This window comes from Leucoraja erinacea, chromosome 11 (genome assembly GCF_028641065.1).
Source record: "Leucoraja erinacea ecotype New England chromosome 11, Leri_hhj_1, whole genome shotgun sequence".
Classification (NCBI taxonomy): domain Eukaryota; kingdom Metazoa; phylum Chordata; class Chondrichthyes; order Rajiformes; family Rajidae; genus Leucoraja; species Leucoraja erinaceus.
In genome coordinates this window covers 22,047,234-22,074,027 of record NC_073387.1, presented here as the reverse complement: position 1 = coordinate 22,074,027, position 26,794 = coordinate 22,047,234, and the positions used below count along the sequence as shown (strand labels likewise).

The following is a 26,794-nucleotide window of genomic DNA, read 5'->3' as shown; positions in this document are numbered from 1 at the left end:
AGGTGAGAAAGAGGTTCACTTGCACCACCTCCAACCTCATCTACTGTATCCGCTCTCCCATGTGATAAGTGTGAGGTGTTACATCTTGGCAGGACAAATCAAAATAGGATGTACAAGGTAAATGGTAGTTAATTGAGGAGTGCAGTAGAACGGAGGATCTAGGAATAACTGTGCATAGTTCCCGGAAGGTGAAATCTCATGTAGATAGGGTGGTAAAGAAAGCTTTTGGTGTGCTGGCTTTTATAAATCAGAGCATTGAGTATAGAAGTTGGGATGTAATGTTAAAATTGTACAGGGCATTGCTGAGGCCAATTCTGGAATATGGTGTACAATTTTGGTCGCCAAATTATAGGAAAGATGTCAACAAATTAGAGAGAGTACAGAGGAGATTTACTAGAATGTTGCCTGGGTTTCAGCACCTAAGTTATAGAGAAAGGTTGAACAAGATAGGTCTTTATTCTTTGGAGCACAGAAGGTTAAGGGGGGATAGAGGTCTTTAAAATTATGAGAGGGATAGACAGAGTTGATGTGGATAAGCTTTTCCATTGAGAGTAGGGAAGATTCAACCAAGAGGACACGATTTGAGAATTAAGGGACATACGTTTAGGGGCAACATGATGGGGAACATCTTTACTCAGAGAGTGGTAGCTGTGTGGAATAAGCTTCCAGTGGAAGTGGTGGAGGCAGGATCGATTTTATAATTTAAAAATAAATTGGAGAGGTATATGGACGAGAAAGGAATGGAAGGTTATGGTCTGAGTGCAGGTAGATGGGACTAGGTGAGAGTAAGTGCTCGGCACGGTCAGGAAGGGCCGGGATGGCCTGTTTCCGTGCTGTAATTGTTATATGGTTATATGGTTATATAGGCATCAACTTCTGTACATCGGGGAGACCAAGCGCAGGCTCAGCGATCATATCGCTGAACACCTGTGCTCAGTCGCCTTAACCTACCATCTCCCGGTTGCTCAGCACTTTAACTCCCCCTCCCATCCCAATTTGACCTTTCTGTCCTGGGCCTCCTCCATTGTCAGAGTGAGGCCCAGCGCAAATTGGTGGAACAGCAGCTCATATTTCGCTTGTGTAACTTAGTTACACCCCAACGGTATGAACATTGACTTATCTAACTTCAAATAGCCCTTGCTTTCCTTCTCTCTCCATCCCCCTCCCGTTTCCCAGTTCTCCCATTTGGGTCTCGGCCCGAAACGTCACCCATTCCTTCTCTCCAGAGATGCTGCCTGTCCCGCTGAGTTACTCCAGCATTTTGTGTTTACATGGATAGGACATAGAAACATAGAAACATAGAAATTAGGTGCAGGAGTAGGCCATTCGGCCCTTCGAGCCTGCACCGCCATTCAATATGATCATGGGCTGATCATCCAACTCAGTATCCCGTACCTGCCTTCTCTCCATACCCTCTGATCCCCTTGGCCACAAGGGCCACATCTAACTCCCTCTTAATATATAAACAATGAACTTTACAATCCTCAACTACCCTCTGTGGCAGAGAGTTCCAGAGATTCACCACTCTCTGTGTGACCAGACAGGTTTATAGGGACGGGCCAAACGCAGGCAGGTGGGACTTGTGTAGATGCGACATGTTGGTCGTTGTGAGGAAGTTGGTCTGACGCGGCTGTTTCCACGCTGTGTGACTATAGCCCGCGGATGGTTTATGGCTCAACCCACAATTTATTTTTGTTTGCATCATATATATCTGTTTGCGGCATATGAAGTTGTATCTGTAATCTCGCAGGTTTCCATATATTTGCTGTGAATTTTACAATCCTAAAACGTGGACAATAACCATATGCAGTGTGTAAAAAAAGATGAACAAGACTTTGAATAAAAATCGACGATCAAGATCTGCAGATGCTGGAATGTGAAATTAAAAAGAAAGCAGATTGTGCTTGAAATGTCCACGGGCAATACTGTGAATGAAATAAATGCAATTAACACTTTAAGTCGACGAGTTCGAGATACTTTGCCCTTGGAAGAAACATCATCGAATCATCGTTTACGTAATGGTATTTGCCAGGCTGTCATACCTTATGGTCAATAACTCTTGTAACCAGTCCACACAATAAAGCTTATGTATTTCACAACATTTCATGACGTAAATTCACAACGCCTAAATTGCCATCCCTATGTACGACAGTTAATTCATGCCTCCTTATGGAGGAATTTCTACATTTGGACTTTAGACTTTAGAAATACAGCGCGGAAACGTGCCCTTCAGCACACCGAGTCCGCGCCGACCAGCGATCACACCGTACACTAGCATTATCCTACACACAAGGGACAATTTGCAATTATTTATATATCTGTTGTGCTGCTGCAAATACGAATTTCATTGTTCTGTTTCGGGGCTACTGACAATAAAACACTCTTAACTCTTCTTTGACATCAGGGCCATTTAATTCACTAATACCAATATCCTATAAAGGTATTGATTCCTAAATCGAATATCGTAATCTAGTTACCATCACTATCAGTGCACCCCAGACCCTACCGATGAATTGCGGAAAATAAAATTCTCCTTATGCAACTTTTGGTTTGGTAACATTCTGTGCTTTCTATGTTCTTGACCCGTCTGCGAATTGGAACAGTTTATACTTAAGTTTTCCAACTGTACACTTCGCGATCTGTCAGGTTCTCTCACAACTGCCCCCATTACAATCCGATTAACCCAAACTTTGCCAGGGATCCATGGACGACACAGTGGCGCATCTCGCAGTTGCCAGTTAACAGTGCTAGAGACTCGGGTTCGATCCTGACTTGGGGTGCTGACTATGCGAGGTTTGCGCGTGCTTCTTGCGAACACGTGGGTTCCCCGCCCACCCCACCCCCACACCCACAACATCCTAGAAACATGGCGGTCTGGATGTTAATTATACCTTTAAATGCGTAAAAGTGCCTTTAGTGCGTAAAAGTGTGAATGCATTAATGGAATAACATAGGACTTGGGCGAAAGTGCGAGCAGTGGTCGACGTGGTCTCGATGGGCCGAAGGGCCTGTGGCCATGCTGCATCTCTAAACGTAACTAATCTAAACTAAACTCAACGAAGTTAAACTAAACTAAACTGAACTGAACTAAACTAAACTAAACTGAACTGAACTAAACTACCGAATTACTTTTTTTTTCGCCAGAGAAGTCCAGAACCCTCCTCCACTTCTTTCCCCATTATGAAGAACATCTCACATGAAGCCTCGCATACGTGTGGCCTCTCTGCCAATTTATTTGGAGCCCTCCTGCCCATTTTACCCAGGTGCTCATAATTTTCCACATCCGAATTCCGTGTTCATTGTCTGTTGTTTTATTCAAAGATCCGACCATTCTTCCTTCATATCAAAAGTTCCTCCTTCCAAACGAAATTCATATCAACTTCATTCTCTATTCTTCTCTTAAAGAAAATCATAAGTTAGTCAAAACTTTCCATCGTCGTGCATATAATGTGTGTTTCGTTTCCCCCCATCCCTATTATTCGACTACTGAGTGTAATAATACTTTTTTAACTTTTTGAACAGGATTAATAGTTCTTCGTAATCTGTTGCGCTACGACAGTCGCGAGAAAGAATTATAACGTGTTTGTCAGAGTCTCCATTATTGCACCCCTCACATCTTCTTTACAAAATCCATAGTCTACAATATATCTTAAACTGACCATTCATCCATCTTTAAATATGTAATTTTCACTTCTCATCGTACGTTTCCAAACTCGCAGATTTTTGAACCAGAGGTCAGATTACAGAAGGTAACATCATACCTGTGGTTGTTGGGTGCGTGACTTTTCATTGTAAGGATACACAAGACCAGGGAAAGCATCAAGGCAGATTAATCTTGTATTCGGGCGACGGTACATTCATCCACACATTGTGGATATGTTCAGAATGGTCGCTGATCAGGTGCAGTGGACTTGCAGCAATATGTACTGCAAGCACAAACAAACTTGAAGCGGTAAAGGTGCTGGAATGGTGATTGAAAACATACCCCCAGAATGGCATTCCCGTGTTTCACGATTTTAGGTTCCACGTCCCAACGTTAAATCTTCAAAAAATATGTCCAAAGGATTCTGGAAATGGAACAGATAGTCGTGATAAAAATTAGTTAATTCGGAGACGTTCTAGTCTCATTTCTCGCCATAAGCTAAAATCCGCTCTCCTATTTCCAGTACGTATTTCCTTGTCCCCAAACGTTATTCTTTGTTATTTCTGATTTCAAAGAGCCGACGTTCTGCATTTTCTTCCAATGTTAAATTTTGGCCTTAATTATGACGTTTGTGTTTGGTCTTCTTTTATTCAACGATCTTCAATATTTTTTAACCGTAATACATTTATTTAATTGCGGATAAAAATTGGCAATGGTCACGTGAGTGGGAAAAATCTTGGAATTACTGAAATGGATGAAGTTTCTCGGCTATTTGTATCGCAAATTTGGCCAAATAATTTTATTGTGGCAGCGTACTTCGGGGAAAATCATCGTCAAAGTTTACACGATTAATTATGACGTTCCTGACATAATAAATTGTATCTGCCTCAATCGTTAAGCAAACACACAAAGAGCTGGAAGAACTCAGCGGGTCAGGACAAAGACTGGCAGTGATAGGTGGGTACAGGCGAGGGAGGGTGAATTGGCAGATGGGTACAATCAGCGTGTAGCACCTTACTTGTGGTGCACGAATGCGCGGCATCTCATTGTAAAGAGACACATTGGTGGTGGAGAAGACCAACGTCAGTATGGATGGAGGAAAGGGGTTTAATACCATGGAATGTGAAGCTCGGGATTGCCATCATGGACAGAACACAGGTGATCTGCAGAACAGTCGCCCAGTACTGAAGTACATTGTAGTGGAGGCCGCACAGTGAGCACTGAATGTTGGACGTGATAGTTTGCCTCAAAGAGTCATCTGGATCAATGGATGGTGGTGAGTGAGATGATGAAAGGCCAAGTGTTGCAACGCCTACTGTTGCAAGAAGATGCGCCATGGGTTGCTGGGAGAGGAGGAGTGGAGGAAGTGGTCCCTGTGGAAAGAATAAACAGGTGGGAGCGAATGGCTGCTTCGGTGGCGCGACCCCATTGTTGCTGATGAACACGACGAAGCATGATATGCCGCGCTAGGAGGGTAGTGGGGGTACACAGTGAGAACCAAGGAAACGCTGTCCGTGCTCTCTCTGTGACGGGAGAACACGAGAGCAGATGTGCAGGAAATAGAGGAAAGTGTGCGGAAATGCATCAAGAATGGCAGAGGGAAAGCCCCACACCGAAGGAGGGTACCGATCTGAAATGTCACCTATTCTTTTCCTCCAGACATGCTGCCTGAGCCACTGAGTTACACCAGCATTTAGCTTCTATCCACATTTCTGGCAGATGGAGAACATTTCAGAAATCCTCAAATAGAAAACATTATCTTGGAAACAGATGCAGCTGGGGAAACTGAGTAACTGAGAAAAAATGCGGTGCTGTCATTTCAGGGAGCAAGCTGGAGGGTGGGGTGGGGTGGGTGTAGTCGTTGCTATGGGAATTCATGGATTTATATCAAATATCGAGAGATAGAATGTGTTATGGAATGGGGCTGTTCAGAAAAGACAGGGACATGTCAGAGATAGTCCAGGTGAATTTGAGGGTAGGGTGACAATTGGTGACAATGTTATTAAAGTTGACGAGTTCCACACAGGTATAGGAATCAGTGGGAGGGAACTGGTAGGGATTAGGCCCATATTTTCATCTGGCTAACCTACATAAATACAATTATGGATATTATATCTCCCCGTTTAAAAACTGTTGGAATAATTAGTTAAGGAATTCCATAAAGTTCCGCTCTCGTTTCACTCCTGCCAACTGGAAGAGGGTATAGGAGCCTGAAAATTGCAATGCCCAGCTTCAGGAATAGCCTTTTCACAACAATCATCAGGCTATTGAACACTACGAACTCTAATTTAACTCCGAACTACGAACTACCATAATTTCACAAATGAATTCGAGGTTTGTTTTTGTTTTGCACCATACATATATGTATATATTTGAAACATTGTACTTCTTTTTGTAGGTTATTTTGGTATCAACTAAATACTATGTTTGCATAACTGTCGTGCTGCTTCAAGTATGAATTGCATTACTCCGTTTAGGGACACATTATAATAAATATTCTTGACTCCTGACTCTGTGGACTCTTAGGAATATTAAACTTGCTATGATATTCTTCATCTACCCCAGTTCCTACACGATCTATCAGTTTTATAACTTATTAATCGCAACTATTAGTGCATATTAATGTAACTGCAGGAGAGAACTGCAGATGCTGGTTTAAATCGAAGATAGACACAAAATGCTGGAGTAACTTAACGGGACAGACAGCATCTCTGGAGAAGATTCATTTTCTCCAGAGATGCTGCCTGTCCCGCTGTTACTCCAGAATGTTGAGTCCACCTTTAATTTAGCGTCAACTGTGTTGTGATCTTGCTCGGCATTTTATACTATTCTCTTTATGCTGATTTTCTTTAAAAATATATCTTTGCAATTATTTGCAATATAGTACCCAGAAGGGATTTATGTGCATATTAACCAAGGCTAAATGGAATGGTCCAAATACTTTCATGTCTTGTTGGACACTTTGGACTATTTGGACATGAATTAATTGTAATGTCTCCAAAGGCTCATCAGAGCTGTCATTGCCTTTTGGTGTTAGAATGGATTATTCTGAAAAGCTTCAAATACAAAATCATTAATGAATACAGGTTACATGTTACCTTTGAACATCCAACTGGTTGGTGGAAATAGCAGCTGTTGGTAATTAGGGGGGCAAAATACCCGTTACAATTTGCAACTGATAAATAATATCGAAAGAAGGATGAAACCGAATTCGGTATAAAATGTTTCAAATGATTCAGTGCAGCCGACTATATCAACGATGGCAAATTTTGGTTGAAAAGCGCAATTCGGGATAATACCAGCTTTAAGAAACGCAGTCTGCCGTTATTGACAGGGGCTCGTTGTGTCGCAGGCAACCAATAGCCAGCCGCGTTCAGCGGGAGATCCATTGCCCCTCCCCTTTGGTGAATAAACCGAAAAGGACTCCAATTCGGAATGCTATATACAGGTCGAAAAAATATAAACGCAGGTTGAGGTTTGTTAGCAAGCACGTACAATCGGTCAGTTTATCCCGTTGCTGGGACAGCGCTTGCAAGGATTTGCCAGATTTGAAACAAAGTGCAGCAGAGACAATGGCGAATTCGCAGCAAAACAACGCCTTGGAATTTAGGGCAATGGTTTTAATTTTCATTCTACATGCATTGCACCTGGGGCTTGGACTGATACGTTATTCAATCCCTGAAGAAATGGAATATGGCTACTCTGTTGGGAATATCGCTGAAAATTTGCGAATAACCGTTCGACAATTATCAGCTCGAAAATGTCGCCTGGTCTCCGCCGAAGAAAGGCAGTATTTGGAGGTAAATGTGAACACTGGCGTCTTGTTTGTCAGTAGTCGGATAGACAGAGAGCAGCTTTGTGCACAGAGTCCTTATTGTACAATTGCTTTCCAGATAATATTAGAAACCCCCCTCGAAATGTACCGGGGTGAGGTGGAGATTGTCGATATAAATGATAATTCGCCCTCTTTCCCAGAGAACGCCATTCTCTTGCAAATGGCCGAATCTATTGCACCGGGCTCTCGCTTCCCACTGGAGAGAGCGCTCGATCCAGACGTGGGGACAAATGCGGTCACTGAGTATACTATCAGTCGCAATGACCAATTCGGGTTGAACGTGAACGTCAGAGAGGATGGCACAAAAATTGCGGAGCTGGTGTTGGAGAAATCATTGGACCGCGAACAGGAGGCATCCTTTCAGCTTGCCCTGATGGCCATTGATGGAGGCACGCCTTCGAGATCCGGGACCATACAGATCAACATCAGCGTACTGGACAACAATGATAATGCGCCCGTATTCGAGAACGAAGTGTATACGGCAAACCTAGAAGAAAACGCACCTGTGGGTACTTTAGTGGTCAAGATTAAAGCTATCGATCTGGATCAAGGTACGAATGCTGAATTAAAATACTCCTTCGTTAATCTTGTTCCAGAGCGAGTACGTGAGCCGTTCAGCTTGGATCCTGAAAGTGGAGAGATCAAAGTTCAAGAACAGCTCGATTTTGAGGAGACGAACAGCTATGAACTTGATGTCCAAGCTGAGGATAATGGTACGCCTGCGATTACTGGACATTCCAAGATTTTGATCAGATTGATTGATGTAAATGACAATGCCCCGGAGATAAAGGTCACCTCCCTGTCTGGGCAAGTCTCCGAGGATGCTGCGCCCGGGACGGTGGTGGCTTTGATGGATATTACTGATCGAGATTCTGGAGAAAACGGAGAGGTTCACTGTCATATTACATTGGGCGTTCCCTTTAAAATTCAATCCTCTCTGGACAACCATTATAAAATGACGACCAGTCGTGCGTTAGATCGGGAAATCACCTCACTATATAACGTACATATCATAGCCTGGGACTCTGGGTCTCCCCCCTTGTCAACAAATAAAACTATCCAGATATCGGTTTCTGATGTGAATGACAACGCGCCACAATTTTCCCAATCCTCTTACACATTATATGTGATGGAGAACAACGCTCCGGGTGCTTCTATTTTCACACCGACTGCGTTTGATCCAGATTTGGACCAGAACTCCTACATTTCCTATTCCTTCAGAGGGAATATTCAGGATTCTCTGGAGCCCACTTACCTCCGTATCGACTCGATGAATGGCACCATTTACGCACTGCGCTCCTTTGACTACGAGAAGCTCAAAACCTTCCAGATTCAAGTTCAGGCCCGTGATGCCGGAGCGCCTCCACTAAGTAGCAGCGCCTCGGTGAATGTGATCATCCTGGATCAAAACGACAACACTCCGGTAATTGTTTCGCCTTCAGAACAGAATGGATCACCAGCCGTGCAGATCGTGCCCCAGTCAGCGGGCCAGGGGTACTTGGTTACCAAGATAATGGCAACCGACGCAGATTCTGGTCAGAACGCACGACTCTCTTTCCGGATACTTCAAGCAGCCGATCCCACTCTATTCAGCGTGGGGAGGAGTTCAGGCGAAATCAGAACAACGAGAAGCATTTTGGGCCATGATGATACCTCGCAAACCCTGGTCATTTTGGTGAGTGATAATGGACAACCGAGCCTGTCAAGTACAGCTACAATCCGCATGTCGATTTTGGGCAACGTTAGTGAGAAAATATCTGAAGATATGGATTTGCACAATGACTCTGGTCATTCGTCCGATATAAATCTTTATTTAATTGTCACCTTCGGATCAACTTCGGTTTTGTTCCTGCTGACCATAGTCCTATTGGTTGTATTGAAGTGTAAACACGATGTGGAAGCTGACGGGCGCACAGTTTGTTGTTGCAAGCCAAGGAATTCGAAGGAAGCATTTCCTCGATGTTCTGCGCAGCGAGATCAGTTGAACTGTAGTGCAGCAGGTCAAACTCTGCCCTTCCCTGAGAGTTATCATTACTCGGCTTGCCAGTCACGGGAATCACCCCAGAGTGAATTCCTTTTCCTGAAACCTTACAATCCATCTGCCTCTCAATGGCGATGCTAAAGAACAAAGGTTTGCGAAACTGAAAGGCTTTTACAAGATGCCATGTTTTTTAAAACTATTGCCTGTCAAACCTCATTCATCATATCAGCACCTGTGCAAACACAAATAGTTTGAGTTTCAGGTCACCTACGTGATGCTTTAATGCGTTATTTCCACAAATGTTGCCTAATCTGCTGAACATTTCCAGTTTTTATTTTGTTTTCGTGGATAGGGGAAGCGAATACAAATAAACTGAGAAACACCCGGGCTGCACACAGGTGCGGCGGCAGAGTTGCTGCCTTACAGCGCCAGAGACGCTGGTTCGATCCTGACTACGGGTACTGTCTGTATAGAATCGTACATTCTCCCTAGAACCGCGTGGGCTTTCTTCGGATGCTCCGGTTTCCTACCACATGCCAAAGACGTACAAATGTATAGGTTAATTGGCTAGAATGTGGCAGTGTACGGGAATGATTCACACAGCGTGGACACAGGCCCTTCGGCCCAACTTGCCCACACCAGCCACCATCTACACTAGGAAGAACGTATAAACTTCGTACAGACAGCATCGTCCAATCCAGGTCTCTGGCGCTATAAGGCAGCAACTCCACGGCTGGACCACCGTGCTGCCTTGTTGTTTCTTGATTTCCCTGTATTCTCTTCTACTATCCTTAAACACAAAAGACAAACTAGAAAAGCAGCATTTATGCAAATAAAGCAAAAAAGCATCACGTCTAGATAATGAAACGAATGTGTAGGAAAGAATTGTAGATGCTGATTCAAACTGAAAATAGAAACAGAAAGATGGAGCAAGTCAGCGGGTCAGACAGCAGGTCAGGCAGCATCTCTGGAGAAAATTATTTTCTCATTTTTTCCAGAGATGCAGTCTCACCCGGTGAGTTGCTCCAGCTTTTTGTGTCTATCTCAATGAAATTCTAAGTCCTTTTCTTTTCACATGTCCTGCTTGGTCTGTTGCGTTTTCCAGCATGTTATGTGACTTTCAGAATTCGGGCATAAAATTTGTCAAATAATTTAAGTGTACTCCTTGAATTCCATTTGTAAATCTTTAACATTATTCAGCCACGATGAGTGATACCGGATTTATTCTCCCTTTTTTTAAACAGAAATATTACAATGAACTATATTCTTGACTGGTGTAGATATTTTCAGAAGCTCAATCATCGTTTATTTGACACTTGATATTCGCTGTCTCTCCAGAAATATTAATTACCATAAATAGCATTTGGAACCCCCCACCCCCCCCCCCCCCCCCCCCCCCCCCCCCCCCGTCCTATGACAAGAATGTTGGCGTACATGATATAGTTATATGGTAACTGTATAACAAGTCACGGCATAAGGCGAATACTTGTAATTGAGACCACGGTTGAACATGCAGTCATCTAAGTCTAATCAGATTTTCCACGTTGTATTCTTAAAAGAATATACCAAGCCGTAAAGCTTTACATGCTGAAATCCTGCATAGACTGAAGCCAAAATGTTGCCTTTACAGATCAACCGATCATAGATCCTTCCAGCAAAGAGTAGTTGCGTAACTAATCAAGCTACCAAAGTAATGGTATATTTTGCGACAGCTTGTTTGGAAAACTATTGATCAATAACATAAAATGACCCATCTGGAAAAATGCAAACATATTGAAATGTTTACCAAGGTTCGATGGAAAGTATAAATGCAGATGATTTTTAACAATATTTCTGTATTTTAGTTGTACGCCGCATTTTCTCGGGAACAGTCTGCCTTTAAGAATTGTATTCGGTACTGATTGACAGGGGCTCGTTGTGTTGCCGGCAACCAATAGGTGCGCAGCCTCCGCGGGAGATCCATTGCCCCTCCCCATTGGAGACCGAAAGACTTCCCATTGAGCTTGCAGAGGACAGCTCCGACTGAAACGGCCTTTGTAAATTTTGCACGAAGACGCATCGCTCAGAAGGTTTTATTACGAGATACCCACGAAACATTTTGGCCGAATAATAAAGAATAATCTGCCGCAGCAACAATGGCGAATTCGCAGAGCAGCAACGCCTTGATGCGTCTGATGCTGATTTTTATTTTCATTGTTTGCCTATCGAACCAGGGGTTGGGTCTAATTCGGTATTCTGTTCCGGAGGAACTGGACTATGGTTCTTCTGTTGGGAATATTGCCGAAAATTTAGGACTCAGCGTTGAAGAATTATCAGCTCGAAAATGCCATCTGGCATCTGCTGACGGAAGACGGTATTTGGAGATAAATATACAGACCGGCGTTCTATTTGTCAGGGACCGAATAGACAGAGAGGAACTTTGTGAACAAAGCCCTTCCTGTACGCTTGCCTTCCAGTTAATATTAGAAAACCCTCTCGAAATGTACCGGGGTGAGGTGGAGATTGTCGATATAAATGATAATTCGCCTTCTTTCCCAGAGAACGCTATTCTCTTGCAAATGGCCGAATCTATTGCACCGGGCTCTCGTTTCCCACTAGAGAGCGCACTAGATCCAGACGTGGGGACAAATACGGTCAATGAGTATATTATCAGTCCCAATGAGCACTTTGGTTTGAAGGTGCATGCCAGAAAGGATACAGTCACAGCAGAGTTATTGTTGGAGAAATCTTTGGACCGCGAACATCAAGCATCTTTCCAGCTTCTATTGACGGCCGTCGATGGCGGGAACCCTCCGCGATCCGGGACAACTCAAATCAACATCAGTGTATTAGACATCAATGATAATGCACCGGTGTTTGAGAAGGAAATATACACGGCAAGATTGGAAGAAAATGTACCCGTGGGAACCTTGGTGAGCAAAATCAAAGCTGTCGATCTGGACCAAGGTACTAACGCCGAGTTAAAATATTCCTTCCTTAATATTGTCCCACGGAGGGTGCGTGAGTTATTCAGTTTAGGTCCAGAAACTGGAGAGATCAAAGTTCAAGGACAGCTGGATTTTGAAGAGACCAATAGCTATGAACTTGACGTCCAAGTGGTAGATAATGGCTCGCCGGCAATTACAGGACATTCCAAATTGCTGATTGAATTAATTGATGTAAATGACAATGCCCCGGAGATAAAGGTCACCTCCCTGTCTGGGCAGGTCTCAGAGGATGCTGCGCCCGGGACGGTGGTGGCTTTGATGGACATTACTGATCGAGATTCTGGAGAAAACGGACAAGTTCACTGTCACATTACAATGGGCGTTCCCTTTAAAATTCAATCCTCTCAGACCAACCATTATAAAGTCACCACCAGTCGTGCTTTAGATCGGGAAATCACCTCACTATATAACGTACATATCATAGCCTGGGACTCTGGGTCTCCCCCCTTGTCAACAAATAAAACTATCCAGATATCGGTTTCTGATGTGAATGACAACGCGCCACAATTTTCCCAATCCTCTTACACATTATATGTGATGGAGAACAACGCTCCGGGTGCTTCTATTTTCACACCGACTGCGTTTGATCCAGATTTGGACCAGAACTCCTACATTTCCTATTCCTTCAGAGGGAATATTCAGGATTCTCTGGAGCCCACTTACCTCCGTATCGACTCGATGAATGGCACCATTTACGCACTGCGCTCCTTTGACTACGAGAAGCTCAAAACCTTCCAGATTCAAGTTCAGGCCCGTGACGCCGGGGCGCCTCCATTAAGTAGCAGCGCCTCGGTGAATGTAATCATCCTGGATCAAAACGACAACACTCCGGTAATTGTTTCACCTTCAGAACAGAATGGATCACCAGCCGTGCAGATCGTGCCCCAGTCAGCGGGCCAGGGGTACTTGGTCACCAAGATAATGGCAACCGACGCAGATTCTGGTCAGAACGCACGACTCTCTTTCCGGATACTTCAAGCAGCCGAACCCCCTCTATTCAGCGTGGGGCGGAATTCAGGCGAAATCAGAACAACGAGAAGCATTTTAGATCATGATGATACCTCTCAAACCCTGGTCATTTTGGTGAGTGATAATGGACAACCGAGCCTGTCAAGTACAGCTACAATCCGCATGTCGATTTTGGGCAACGTTAGTGAGAAAATATCAGAAGACATGGAGTTGCAAAGTGATTCTGGACATACCTCCGATATAAATCTTTATTTAATTGTCACCTTCGGATCAACTTCGGTTTTGTTCCTTTTGACCATCGTCTTCTTGGTTGTATTGAAGTGTAAACACGATATGGGCATCGTTCAAACTGACGGGTGCACAGTTTGTTGTTGCAAGCTAAGGAATTCGAAGGAAGCCTTACCTCGGGGTTCTACGCAGCGAGATCATTTGAACTGTAGTACAGCGGATCAAACTCTACCCTTCCGTGAGAGTTACCATTACTCGGTTTGTTTGTCACCGGAATCATCCCAGAGCGAATTTCTTTTCTTGAAACCCTACAGTGGAGCCGTGACTAAAGGCACTTGTTAACGAAGAAGATTATGGTGACTCCAAGGATGGACTTTCTTCCTGTTTATATCATGCTACGAGTTAGCAAGTTTCGTTCGAATATATTTTTCCCGACAACTATCTCAAATCGTTTAATCCCGCCCAACATATATGTAATTTTGACACTAACGTTGTAATCAAAATGAAACAGCCAGTATATGAGTGTAATGTTCTACCCGTCTGTAATTTATGATAACCTTGCCCTAGCACTCACCAATGCAGACTGTTTGCAGACAATCTAGTTGATATGTTAGATTGCTAAAACAGAATAGTCAATATATGAGGTGGCCAGGGTTTACACCTGAAGCTATAAAAAATAACGAGGAAAAATTATTCCATGGTTCTGAAGAAAGTCACTTTTAAATTTGATAAGGGGACGTGCCATGTATTGGAGTTATTTAGTCATTTCCATTTTATTAAACAGCAGTTTAAAACATAATAGAGAAAATAGCGTAATGCATACATTGTAGCCTACAACATTCGATAAATGAGATGTTATTTTGCCAACTATTTGTATCTCTTGTATTATGTTGGCTGTAATTAATGTTTTAGATCGTGTATCGTTTCAGACCCGGAGATTTGTTCCAATCGGGTAATGTCTTTCATGCATCACACAATGGTCATAGATTTTACCTCGCTCTATCAGCATATTTTATATTTCCCTCTTGTGCTTGTCAAATTTCCCATTAAATATATTAATATAATTAATCTCCGTTACCAGTTGTGATCGTTAGCACAGCAGTTCGGTGCAATGGTTTCTCATTAATTAATTGAGGACCTATTCTTGACTCTTTATGTATGATCTCTAGTATTGACTCCACCACCCCCGGATCAATGGATCAGGCAGCATCTCTGGAGATAAAGGATGGGTGATATTTGGGGTCGGGATCCTGATTCAGACGCTTTTCAAACGTTTGCTGACTTGGTTATCTATTGTATATTTTGAGCATTATAGCTAGATTCGTTTTGCTACAGATCAATTTAAATCGCATTCTCTAATGTTTGCCATAATTCCACATGGGAACTTTAAGAAAGCCCAGCAGAAATGTAGCACCCTCTACCTTCCCTCATAAACCTTGTTACTCTCCAATGACATAATTAAGGTTGGTCTAATGCTCTAATGTTATCTGATGTTATCATCTTACAGCTCACGTGGAGCCTTTCAAGTTCACAGTGATCACTTTTCCTGATATCTTCCTATTTTGGAGAATCTTCAGCAAATATTATGTTACTTTTAGGTATAGATTTATGTTTATTATTTTCACGGGTACCGAAGTATAATGAGAAGCATTGTTGTGCATGCTGTCCATTCATATCAGATAATACCATTCATAAATACAATCAAGTCGAACATAAGTAAAGTAGGTAGAGCAAGGGGGAGATACCGTGTGCGCAATATAGTCCTCAGCATTGTACCCATCAGTTCAATTCTTACCATTATCAGAAAGGATTCTAGTAAAACGTTCACCAGTTCTGTTTAGACTTTTAAACAGAAAATTCGAAATAATTGGCAATCAACCCCCTAAAGGCAATTATCACGTGCGTGTATTCTATGTGCTATTTCTACTATCCTTTTCCCCCCACAATGCGTGAATGCGCTCACTTGGAGCACGTTTAATTCTGTGTAATTTTAAGTAACTTGTCACAATCTTAAATCTCACGTAAGCGCTCTATGCATTCTTCTGTTTTACTGTCAGTTTCGTAAATCATTCTGATCAATATTTTCCTGAAATGGTTATTAAATCTTTCTGTATTGTGTTCGCCTTTATTATGTTTTAGGGCTATGAAACATATCCTTCTCCGCCCCACGCGCACAGTTCAATTCCTCTCCCATTTCCATATTAATACTTGGTGCTTGATTCTTCTAAAATGTATTTATAAAAGAATACTTTAAAACTCGAACTCTATCTTTGTAAGTTCTTTACATCTCATTAACAGACAACCTGAAAACTTCACCCGTTACAATATTTTGTGCTGCCCTTTATCAGCTAATTTCTCTTTGCCAAATTAAGGAAACGTTCTGTAATATACAACATTGGTTTTATTAACTTACTGTTTCCTCAGCTGTAGTTTCTCAGTCTCAGTGTTTACACAAACCCTTGTTTGACCAAGGGCCATACGTAAAATGTGCATAGATGTAAGCGTGCCTATCTATATGTGTGGTTTATTGGGTTGTTGTCGGAGTATGAACAGTGGGACAGCCGCTACAGTCCCCTCTCTTTGATCATTAAGTGCAACATTGAAGACTTTTCAATAAGTAGACAAATGTGACTATGAATCGTGCCAATTACAAGAAAGGGCAAATATATATTCCTGTACGTGGTCTGTTACATTGCTTACATATATTCCTTGCCAGATTAAAGGTTTGCACCTGAAATATGCGTTGTCCTTACTTGGGCGGCACGGTGGCGCAGTGGTGGGGTTGCTGCCTTACAGCACCAGAGACCCGGATTCGATCCTGACTGCGGGTCCTGTCTATACCGAGTATGCACGTTCTCCCTTTGACCGCGTGCGCTTTCTCCGGGTGCTCCGGCTTCCTCCAATACTCCTCAAAAGACGTGTAGGTTTGCAGGTTAATTGGCTTCGTTAAAATTGTAAATAAAAAAAACAATTGTGCACTTATAATTAATTTTAATAGTACTACATTATTTTTTTTAAATTGTACAATTTTTATTGTTACAATTAAAAATTATAAGTTGTAAATTGCCCCTAGTGTGCAGGATAGTGCTAGTATAGGGGATCGTTGGTCTGCTCAGACTCCGTTGGCCAAATAGCCTGTTTCCGCGCTGAATCTCAAAAAATAAATGAAACTCTTTTCTCCAGAGGTGCTGCCTGTTCCATTGAGTTCAATCAGCAGTTTTCTTGCTCCAGTGTCCAGGTTCGGCAAACTTTATGTTTCCCGCACTTTGTTGGCTTATCTACTCTGGCTACATGTGTTATTGGTAGATAAGCAAACAAAGCAAGTTCTCAAACATTATTGTTGAGTGCTTTCAGATTGTGGGTCAGATAAAAAAAATAAAGGTGCTTCAGATATTGGATATTTCAAGAAGTGCATACAATGCTGGAAGTATTCAGGCAGAAACAGTGAAGTGGGAATTAAATTTGACTTTCTGATGACAGGTTATTTACTGGAAACATTAACTCGCTTTCTCTTTCCGCGGGTACCGCCCGAAAGTTTATTTCTATCCTCCCAACGTCTTCTGTTTCCATGTGGATCTGATACATACTATGCAGGAGTTGTTCTGAATTTCTATTGTACATCTATGCTGGAGCCAGTGTATAGAACATAGAACATACAACTGGACCCCCCACCCCCCCCCCCCCCCCCTCCCTCTTCCCTCGGCTCACAATGCCTGTGCTGAAGATGATGCCAAATTAATCTGGATCTGATTGAAATCTTTCACGATTATTAATCTGCTCTTAAAAAAAAAAAAAAGTCAAGCATTTTGTAATACACATCCTTTTATTTTCCACTATTTGTTGGTCATTTTCATTGGGACTTGTTTTGTCTATCCATTCACTTCCTTTCCTATGTGCCGATACGACACTGAAGGTAATATATTGACCATCCAAAAGAATATATTCACAATGCTGTTTTTCAGGTTTCTGTTTTCAGGTTTTCCATGTTTTTATTCCAAAAACTCCCTTCATTGTGAACAATATTTAGATCATAGTATGGTTTTAAGTTTGACAACCAACCTTTGGTTCGCATCCCAGACCCATAACGCCTCTTGCATACTTAATTTAATTGGCTAGCATAGTGCCTTGAGCACGGTTCATGTGTGTATATGTTCAATAAATAGTTTAGATTAGATTAGATTAGATTAGATTAGATTAGATTAGATTAGACTTTATTAATCCCCTTATTCAGGGGAAATTCAGATGTCCTTGCAGCACACTAATAAAAATACAACATAACATTCAAGAAGAAATTCAACACCAAAAGTCCAGTCCCCATCCTCTTGTCCACCCAAAGTCGGGCCTATTGAGGCCTCCACAGTCGCCGCCACGGCGCCCGATGTTCTCGCCGGGTGATGGTGCTCCGGCGTCGGGAGAGCCCCCAAGGCGGTTTCTGACCATACATCCGATTATTATCATTGTAAAATATTATGAGCAACCTGTCAGAAAACATGACTATAACAAAGACGACGTGAACTTATTGACCCATCAGGTACCTCAGCAGGTATTATTGCATCGTTTAAGAAACATTTAGAGAGGTACATGGATAGGACAGATTCAGATGGATATGGGCCAAACGCAGGCAGGTGGGACCAGTGGAGATGGGACGGACATGTTGGTCGGTGTTGGTATGACTATGACTATACTCTCAAGGAGGTTTCACTGTTGTTGACCCCTCCCCCCACACACATATAGGTTGGAGCCAACAGTATCAATATAGTTTTATGTATTAACATATACACAAGGAACAACTGATGCTGGTTTATACCGAACATAGACACAAAATGCTGGAGTAACGCAGTGGGATAGGCAGCATCTCTGGGGAAAAGTAGTAGGTAACGTTTCGAGACGGAATCCTTCTTCAGACTGAAAGTAGTGGTCGGGGTGGAGGCGAAATAAGGCCAGACCGTATCAGTGCCGGCTCTGATTTTATAGCGTTGACTGTGTGCCACTGTGGATTAAATTGTTCTCAGGCACTTATTTTAGAACTGGGATACAGAATGCCACACTGCGCATACTCGACTTGGGGAATACATCTTAACCACCCTACTACAATCAGAGAGCAGCCGCGAACTACTATCTACCTCATTGAGACCTTCGGTCTACCTTTGATCGGACTTCACTGGCTTTATCTTGCACTGAGCGTTATTCACGTTCCTTCTTTTATTATGTATCTGTATACAGCGAATGGCTCGATCGTAACCTTGTATTGTCGTTCTGCTGACAGGTTAGCACACAACAAAAGCTCTTCACTGTTCCTCGGTACAAATGACAATAAACTAAACTCAAACTCAGAGTAGTTGAGGGTGAGAAGGTTCTCAGAAAAGTCCATGGCTATTGTCGAGATGGCACGTTTTTTAAATATAAGAATATGGGGTTTTTTTAATGTGTAGCTTTCTGTTTAATTTGAAGGGAAATTATTGACGAAAATCCATATGCAATTGACGTGGCTAGGGAACCTTTTCAACAAATTTAACAATTCAAGGCTGTGGCGACGATTATAGACCTGCAGACATCTGAGCATCTTCCTTCGTCATTTGAAGGGAACTTATTTTTTGCGCACTCTTAAAAAGGAGCCCGCCGCTGTCAGTGGAACCGTCCAGCTTTAAGAATTCCTGGTTTAATTATTGAGAAGAACTCCCTGTGTCGCTATCCACCAATCAAGATTCGGACTGTAACGAGAGATCTATTGCTCCACCCGCGCCATTGAACGAAAGCAGAATCACACGGAGGAGACTCGGTGTCTTATTTATTTTGCGCGACCTTTTTTTGAAGGACAGAGGACACGACTGTCATTTCTGCTGGACGAGGTATTGATAGACATATTGGCTGTTGTGTTGCGCAAACGTGTGACGAAATAAATTCGTCCTTCTTGGAATTAAACCGGACCCGCAACAATGGCGAATGTGCACGGCAAGAACGCCCTGCTGTCTTTCGCTGTAATTGTCAGTGCATTAGACATGGGTTTTCGGACAGATTCGCTACACGGTTCCCGAAGAGCTGGAACGAGGAGCAGAGATCGGTAACATCGCTGAAGATTTGGGTTTGAACGTTGGAGAATTGCTGACTCGCAGAGGCCGGCTTGTCTCCGGCGATATTAAGCCATACGCGGAGTTAAATTTAGAGAATGGGGGTTTGTTTGTCAACGAGAGGATGGATAGAGAGAAGCTTTGTGGACCAATCCCTACCTGTATTCTTTCGTTTCAAATTGTGATTGAGCATTCGCCAGAAATATTCCACGGTGAAGTGGAGATTGTCGATATAAACGATAATTCGCCCAGTTTCCCGGAAGGCGCCGTTCGCTTGCAGATGGCTGAATCCATTGCAGCAGGCTCTCGCTTTCCGCTAGAGAGCACCCTCGATCCGGACGTGGGGGTAAATGCAGTCACCACTTACTTGATCAGCCGTAATGAACACTTTACCCTGAAAACGGAGACCACGGAAGAGGGCATTACAATTGCGGAGTTATTATTGGAGAAACCCTTGGATCGTGAGAGACAGTCATCTTTTCAGTTGGTGCTGACCGCCGTTGACGGAGGAAGCCCTCGGAGGTCCGGGACAGCTCGGGTTGTCATTACTGTGTTGGACAGCAACGATAACGCGCCGGTTTTCGATCGGAAGCTGTACAAAGCCAGCCTGATGGAAAACTCACCCAGTGACACCGCTGTGGTCACTGTGCACGCCTCGGATGCAGATGAAGGCCTGAACGCAGAGGTAACATATTCTTCCAGCAGCCTCGCTTCACTGAAAGTGCAAGAATTGTTCAATTTGGATCAGTGGACAGGAGAGATGAGAGTTAAAGGAACGCTCGACTTCGAAGGAGCAAGCAGCTACACTCTGGGCGTTGAAGCTGTGGACAAAGGTGCGCCAGCTATTGCAGGGCACTGCAAAGTCCAGATCAAAGTAACTGATGTAAATGATAACGCGCCGGAAATAGAAGTGAATTTAGTGACACCCAAGGTTCCAGAGAATGCCGTGAGCGGGACACTGATCGCACTGATCAATGTCATCGATCGCGATTCTGGACGGAATGGAGACGTGAACTTTCAGATTCCAGTGAAAATTCCCTTTAAGTTGCAGACATCTCCCGGTAATCATTATAAACTAATTACCAATGACTCGTTAGACCGTGAAACTTGTGCAGTATACAATATTCCTCTGTTAGCCTGGGATTCGGGGTCTCCGCCGAGATCAGGAAATAAAACTATCCAGGTGTGGGTTTCCGATATAAATGATAACGCCCCCAGGTTTGCCCAACCCTCCTACACCATGTACGTGATGGAGAACAACGCTCCTGGTGCTTCTATTTTCGCAGTAACTGCTTCAGATCCTGATTTGGACCAGAACTCGTATGTTTCTTATGCTATTATAGAGAGCCTTGTCGAAGACTGGCCGGTGTCAAGCTATTTCAACGTTAATCCCATAAATGGTACTATTTACGCGCTGCGCTCTTTTGACTACGAGAATATAAAACACTTCCAGATCCGCGTACAAGCCCGTGACGCCGGGGTACCCCCGCTAAGCAGCAGCGCCACAATGAATGTGATCATCCTGGATCAAAATGACAACCTGCCGGTAATTGTTTCAACTTCAGAACAGAGTGGATCAACAACAGTGGAGATCGTGCCTCAGTCAGCGGGCCAAGGGTACTTGGTCACCAAGATAATGGCAACTGATGCAGATTCTGGTCAGAATGCGCGGCTCTCCTTCCAAATGCAGAAATTTACTGATCCCAGTTTATTCAATGTTGGGCGAAACTCGGGTGAAATTAGAACAACTCGGAATATTTTGGAGTCCGATAAAGCCAGACAAACTCTCGTCATCTTAGTTAAGGACAATGGGCAACCCAGCCTTTCCAGCACGGTTACAATGTTCCTTAACATTATGGAGAACATTTCTGAAAGAACCACTGGAAGCAGTAATTTTGTAACGCATCCCGAAAAAAATTCTGATCTTAATCTATATTTAATCGTCATTTTCGGTTGCACTTCCGTCCTGTTTCTTGTGACCATCATTCTGTTGATTTGCATCAAGTGTAACCAAGAGAGAAATGTCACCCATGATTACAATCCTCCCAGTTGTTGCTGCAGCCTGGAAGATTCGAACGACAACTTACGTCCAAGAGCCCAAGTGAAGGAATACTTCGATGATACCAGGGCAAGCGCGATGGTCTGCATGCCAGACACTCAACACTATTCTGTTTGCTTGACTCCAGAATCAGCGAAGAGTGATTTCCTTTTTTTGAAGCCATTCCCAACGCCGATATCTCAGCTCCAGTGTTAATCTGTAAAGGCCCGGTGACATCAAATCTTGGATTTCTGTTTTTAAATCCAGGAAATGGAATCGGTGAAAATTAAGTTCTAAAAACTGATGGTAACAAAGCCCCAAAATTCCAGAGACGTAAAAATGAATCCGACCCGAAACGCGGCCTCTCCATGTTCTCCACTGATGCTGCCTGACCCGCTGGGTTACTACGGTACTTTGGGTTTCGCTCAAGATTCCAGCATGGCAGTAAAACAAGTCCATTTATCTTAAAGAACCCAGTTCGTGCTGCAATATAAATATTGATGCCCAAAAAGACAAAATGAAGGATAGATGTTTCCCGTAATAAGTAACATCGGCGTCCGACTTAGGTGTTTGTTTTACTTGTTAGTGAGCTGCCGGTCATTTTTTTTTTAACGTACTCTCCCAATTGTGTTGCTAATCGCATGTCAGTTGCTTGAAATCTCGGAGATATAGTGGCCACATGTAAGTCTTTAACTTCCAACGTAAGGGGAAAAAAGGACTAAAGGCCCTATCAGCATCCAATAATGCTAATTAGAGTGTTAATAGTGGTAATAGTGTGCATACCAGAATGGAAATTTAGTGTGCATGCTCGAAAGTATAAGTAGAGACAATAGAGCGAAACTGTACTTTTGCAATGAGCATTATGGAACATAAATGCATGGACGATGATGTCCATTATTCAAAAGAATTCAAATGTTATTCGAATATTCTGAGAGAGTGAAGGGGTCTCTAAGGCCACGAAGGAAAGATAAATCTCTACCCACAAAAGGGAATTCGATAGGCATCGATGGATTTAGTTGTTCGATCATGAGACACGTTTTGGAAACTAGAACTGATGATCTAGCCTTAAAATGAACTGTCGTTGGCTGGAATGATATTTATACGGAAATATTTCTACAATTCTATGTTGTTCAGTTGAAATTGCTTAGCAAAGACACGAGAATGAATCAATGGACGAAAATGAATAATATTTGCTAGATTATACAAATGCAGGAAATATCCTGGCTTCAGGTATGGAGAGAATAATAGAGGGTGGCGTGTGTCTTTAATGTTAACGTGAAGAAAAACAATTAAAGGTCCTTTTAACATCTAAGCGAGTTCTCCATGAAGCATTAATAGTGTGCATGTTCGAATGTAAATTTCCATTGCATGCCTTTTGTTCCTTGACATGTTCTCACAAGAGCCAGAGATGAGAGAAATATATGGTTGCTTGGACGACAAAGGGGGAAGAAAGTGAAGTGTGTGACACGTGTCATGCGAAGAAATTAATCAGTATTGGGCTGATACATGGTCGGGGGTATGTGTTTCGGTGTATACATCTATAGCCATGGTGGCGGCGGTGGTGGTGGTGGTGGGGGGGGGCGGGGGGGGGGGGGGGGGGGGTGGGGTGGGGGGGGGGGGGGGGGGGGGGGGGGGGGGGGGTGGGGGGGGGAACTTAGGGGGGGTTGGTGCAGGGTAGAATTCTGAAGTTTGGGGGACACAAGGCTAGAGAGCATCGTAAACGGTAAGCAAAGGTTTGCATGAATACTTTTATAGGCAGGCATAATGGACAGACAAAGCAGAATGAATTTACTGCTGAGGTGTGCAAGAAGTCATGTACTTTGTTCGCATAAGGAGAGACCATTAGATCTTTGCAATGAGCACGCTGGAACAGAACCACATGAAAGTTGATGTGTATAATTCAACATACCATTCACAAGGCTAGAGAGCATCGTAAACGGTAAGCAAAGGTTTGCATGAATACTTTTATAGGCAGGCATAATGGACAGACAAAGCTGAATGAATTTACTGCTGAGATGTGCAAGAAGTCATGTACTTTGTTCGAACGCATAAGGAGAGACGAATAGATCTTTGCAGAAGTGAATAGTACGCTGGAATACAAAAAGGAAATGAGAAGTTGATGTGTCATAATTCAACATACAACGACTATGATCTTAATTAGAGTGAAGGTTAGATCTCCAATGCTAAACATGAAACAAAAATAAATCTGTGTAAAGGCCCACGGCGTGCGAGGGGAAGGGTTAGATAGGCATAGGACAAATGTGATTGATGCCAAGTTCATGACACAAACTGGTGTGCTGGGCTAAGATAGGGCTTGTTGATGGAGACAACTCGTCTCGGTGACATGCAAAATGAAGGAGATGAATAGTTAATCCAAGAACAAATGAAAGCAAAAACAGAGGCATGCAGTACAGCCGCAATTCTCCGAGAGTTGCCACCTTATCGTGCAGAAGCTTGTGTACACAAAAATCCTGAGAAACCGCGTGAGCACTCCGAGCAGGGTAATAGGGTCACCCTTGACAAAGCTCGAACGAAGAGGAAAACTTCAACGATGGAACAGGCGCATGAATGGTGACTGGCCAGCAGGTGGAGCACTACCACTGCTGAGAAGTCGGAATAGGATTGCAGCAGGGAGAGGCTCCGAACTGTTGTGGAGTACATGCCATTGGACTCTGGTTTGCCTCTGTCGAGAACCGTTATGATGAATCTCAATGCATCAGTCTCCCCATGTTAAAATATGTCATGCACAGCCGTTCACCTGTAGGACTAAAGTTAGTTGCTCCGGGATCGGTCTCTTCGGCCATTTCAAGCCCAACAGGCATGAACAATCAGGAGGATATCATACTCAACTTCGAGTGATCATTGATGATGCTGATGATGATAATGATGGTGGTGGTGACGGTGGCAGCAGCGCACAAACGAACTGAACACTCAATTGCTGTAGATAGGAGAACGGACAGAAAAGCATGTAGTGCGTTAGGTTGTTCACATTTGAACCGAATTGGCCAGTTCAGATACAATCTAATTGCCTTCGCTCTGCGTAATTGGGGTTTCAACATAACAGGATGATAAACCAGGGAGAATATAGTTACAGTGGGGGTGAGAACTAAAGCGAAATGCGACTGGAAACAGGCTCATTTTGCGGACTGACGGAAGATACTTTTGAAGATATCGTTTTGAAGATACTTCAAATAATCGACATTTGGTTTCTTCAAAGTAGAAGTGAACATATTTCGAGCATTGAGTATCGTGCAACATATTGGAAGAAATATAAATGAATTGTTGTTAAACCAAAACAAAAATTGGATACATGGATGGTGAGAAGGGAACGGACATTGAGTACTAAGGACATAATGTCAAGCTGTTAAAACACATATTGCTTAGGTCGCAAATAGACTATACTTTACGTTTCTGATTACCCATTACTTGAAGCATGTGGAGAGTGTGTGACGTTTAGCACTTTGGGAGGTTCAATGTGAGGTTAATAGCAAGAGCCTCAATAGTACTGATGTGCAGAGGGGTCTTGGAGTCGACGTTTATACCTCATGATGGTAAAGAAAACATATGGTATCCTTGCCATCAGTGCTAGGGGCATTACGCACAAGTCTGGAAGCCATCTTACAACTCTATAAGACTTTGGTTAGGCAGCATATGGGGTGTTGCTTGTAATTTTGGTTGGGTGGCATTGGAGAAGGTGCAGAGGAGGTTTACCGGAATGCTGCTTGGATTAGAGGGTTTCAGTTACAAGTGGTGAATTTTAATTGTTTTCTCGGAAACTTCGGCGACTTGATAGAAGTAAAATAAAATCACGAGAGGCATAGATAGAGTAAACATTCAGAACCATTTTCCCGGGGTCGAAATGTCCAACACTAGAGGGCATAGCTCTACGATAAGAGGGAAGATATTTAATGAAGACATACGTTTGCGGGGCACATCTTTTATACAGAGAGTGTTGAGGGTCTGATACACGTTGTCAGGGCTGGTGGCGGCGGCTGAAACAATAATGGCATTTAAGAGGCTTATCGATAGGCGCATGAAAGTGCAAGGAATATGGATCATATTCAGACGTTTAACTTTCGTATCATTTTTGGCCCAACATTGTGGAACAAAGGGCCTATTGCGGTGTTGTACTGTGGAGATCATGCAGATTATGTTTACCAGTTGCTGCCTAGATCTGAGACTATTAGCTATAGGCGAAAGCTGAACAAACTTGGATTGCTTTGTCTTGTGCATTGGAGGATGAGAAGAGGCCTGATATAAGTTTATAAAACCATGAGAGGCATAGATGGGATAATCACCCATAACCTTTAGACGTATCAACACGAATTTTACTTGACCGCTTTAAGACCATATGCGTCCATGTTCTGTTTATTTTTGGTGTCTAAATTCCTCTTAAACGTACTCATTTTGTATGATTCGAGGGTGACTACGAGTCATTGGTATTCATTTTGAGTATTTTTAGGACGAATATATACATGGAGTAATGAAAAACAGGTTGTAAGGTGAGAGTAGGGAGTTAGAAATAAAGAGTAGAATTTATAAATAGAATAGTCGTGATCATGACGGAACTACTTTCCCAGGGAGTAAATGTAAATGTCGAACGGATAGAGCTTGAAGGCTAGAGGGGTAAACTTTGAATAAGTTGTGCGCGGCACGTTTTTTTACACACACGGGGGTGGTTGACTGGAATGCTTTGTGACGATGGTTATGTTTGCAAATACGATAGTGGCATTCAAGAACTATTTAAATAGGCATATTAACACGCAGAGAATGGAGGGATAGGGATCACGTGCAGGCAGAGAAGTTAACTTGGCATCATTTTCAGCACGGACATTGTGGGCAGAAATACCTTATCCCGCGCTCTACTGTTCTATGCTTAATATTCTCTGGCAGCGGGTTCCAGTTAACGAATATATATCGAAACCATCGGGTGTAGGTTATGATTTCGTGCGCAATAAATGAATGACCCATTAAAATGCTGCTGCCAATTCGTACCTGCAAACCTCTCGTGGTAACGAGAGATTCGATTTTACTCAGGCAAGTTT

General features: G+C 43.1%; 2 protein-coding genes across 2 annotated transcripts; both read left to right on the top strand.

Moving 5' to 3' along the window:
• Positions 1-7,086: 7,086 nt before the first annotated feature.
• On the top strand, positions 7,087-9,951 carry LOC129701351 (protocadherin-10-like). Its single transcript, XM_055642487.1, has one exon. The coding sequence runs from the start codon at positions 7,216-7,218 to the stop codon at positions 9,598-9,600; it is 2,385 nt and encodes a 794-aa protein (XP_055498462.1). The 5' UTR covers positions 7,087-7,215; the 3' UTR covers positions 9,601-9,951.
• Positions 9,952-10,898: 947 nt separating this feature from the next.
• On the top strand, positions 10,899-22,213 carry LOC129701370 (protocadherin-10-like). Its single transcript, XM_055642505.1, is given in 4 exon segments — positions 10,899-13,980; positions 15,151-15,241; positions 19,579-19,645; positions 19,647-22,213. Coding segments are annotated over 4 exon segments (4,863 nt in total). The 5' UTR covers positions 10,899-11,594; the 3' UTR covers positions 21,966-22,213.
• Positions 22,214-26,794: the final 4,581 nt, after the last annotated feature.

What these genes read in the sequence shown, in the direction of transcription:
- LOC129701351 (XM_055642487.1), top strand. Translation starts at nt 7,216, where the DNA reads ATGGCGAATTCGCAGCAAAACAACGCCTTGGAATTTAGGGCAATGGTT.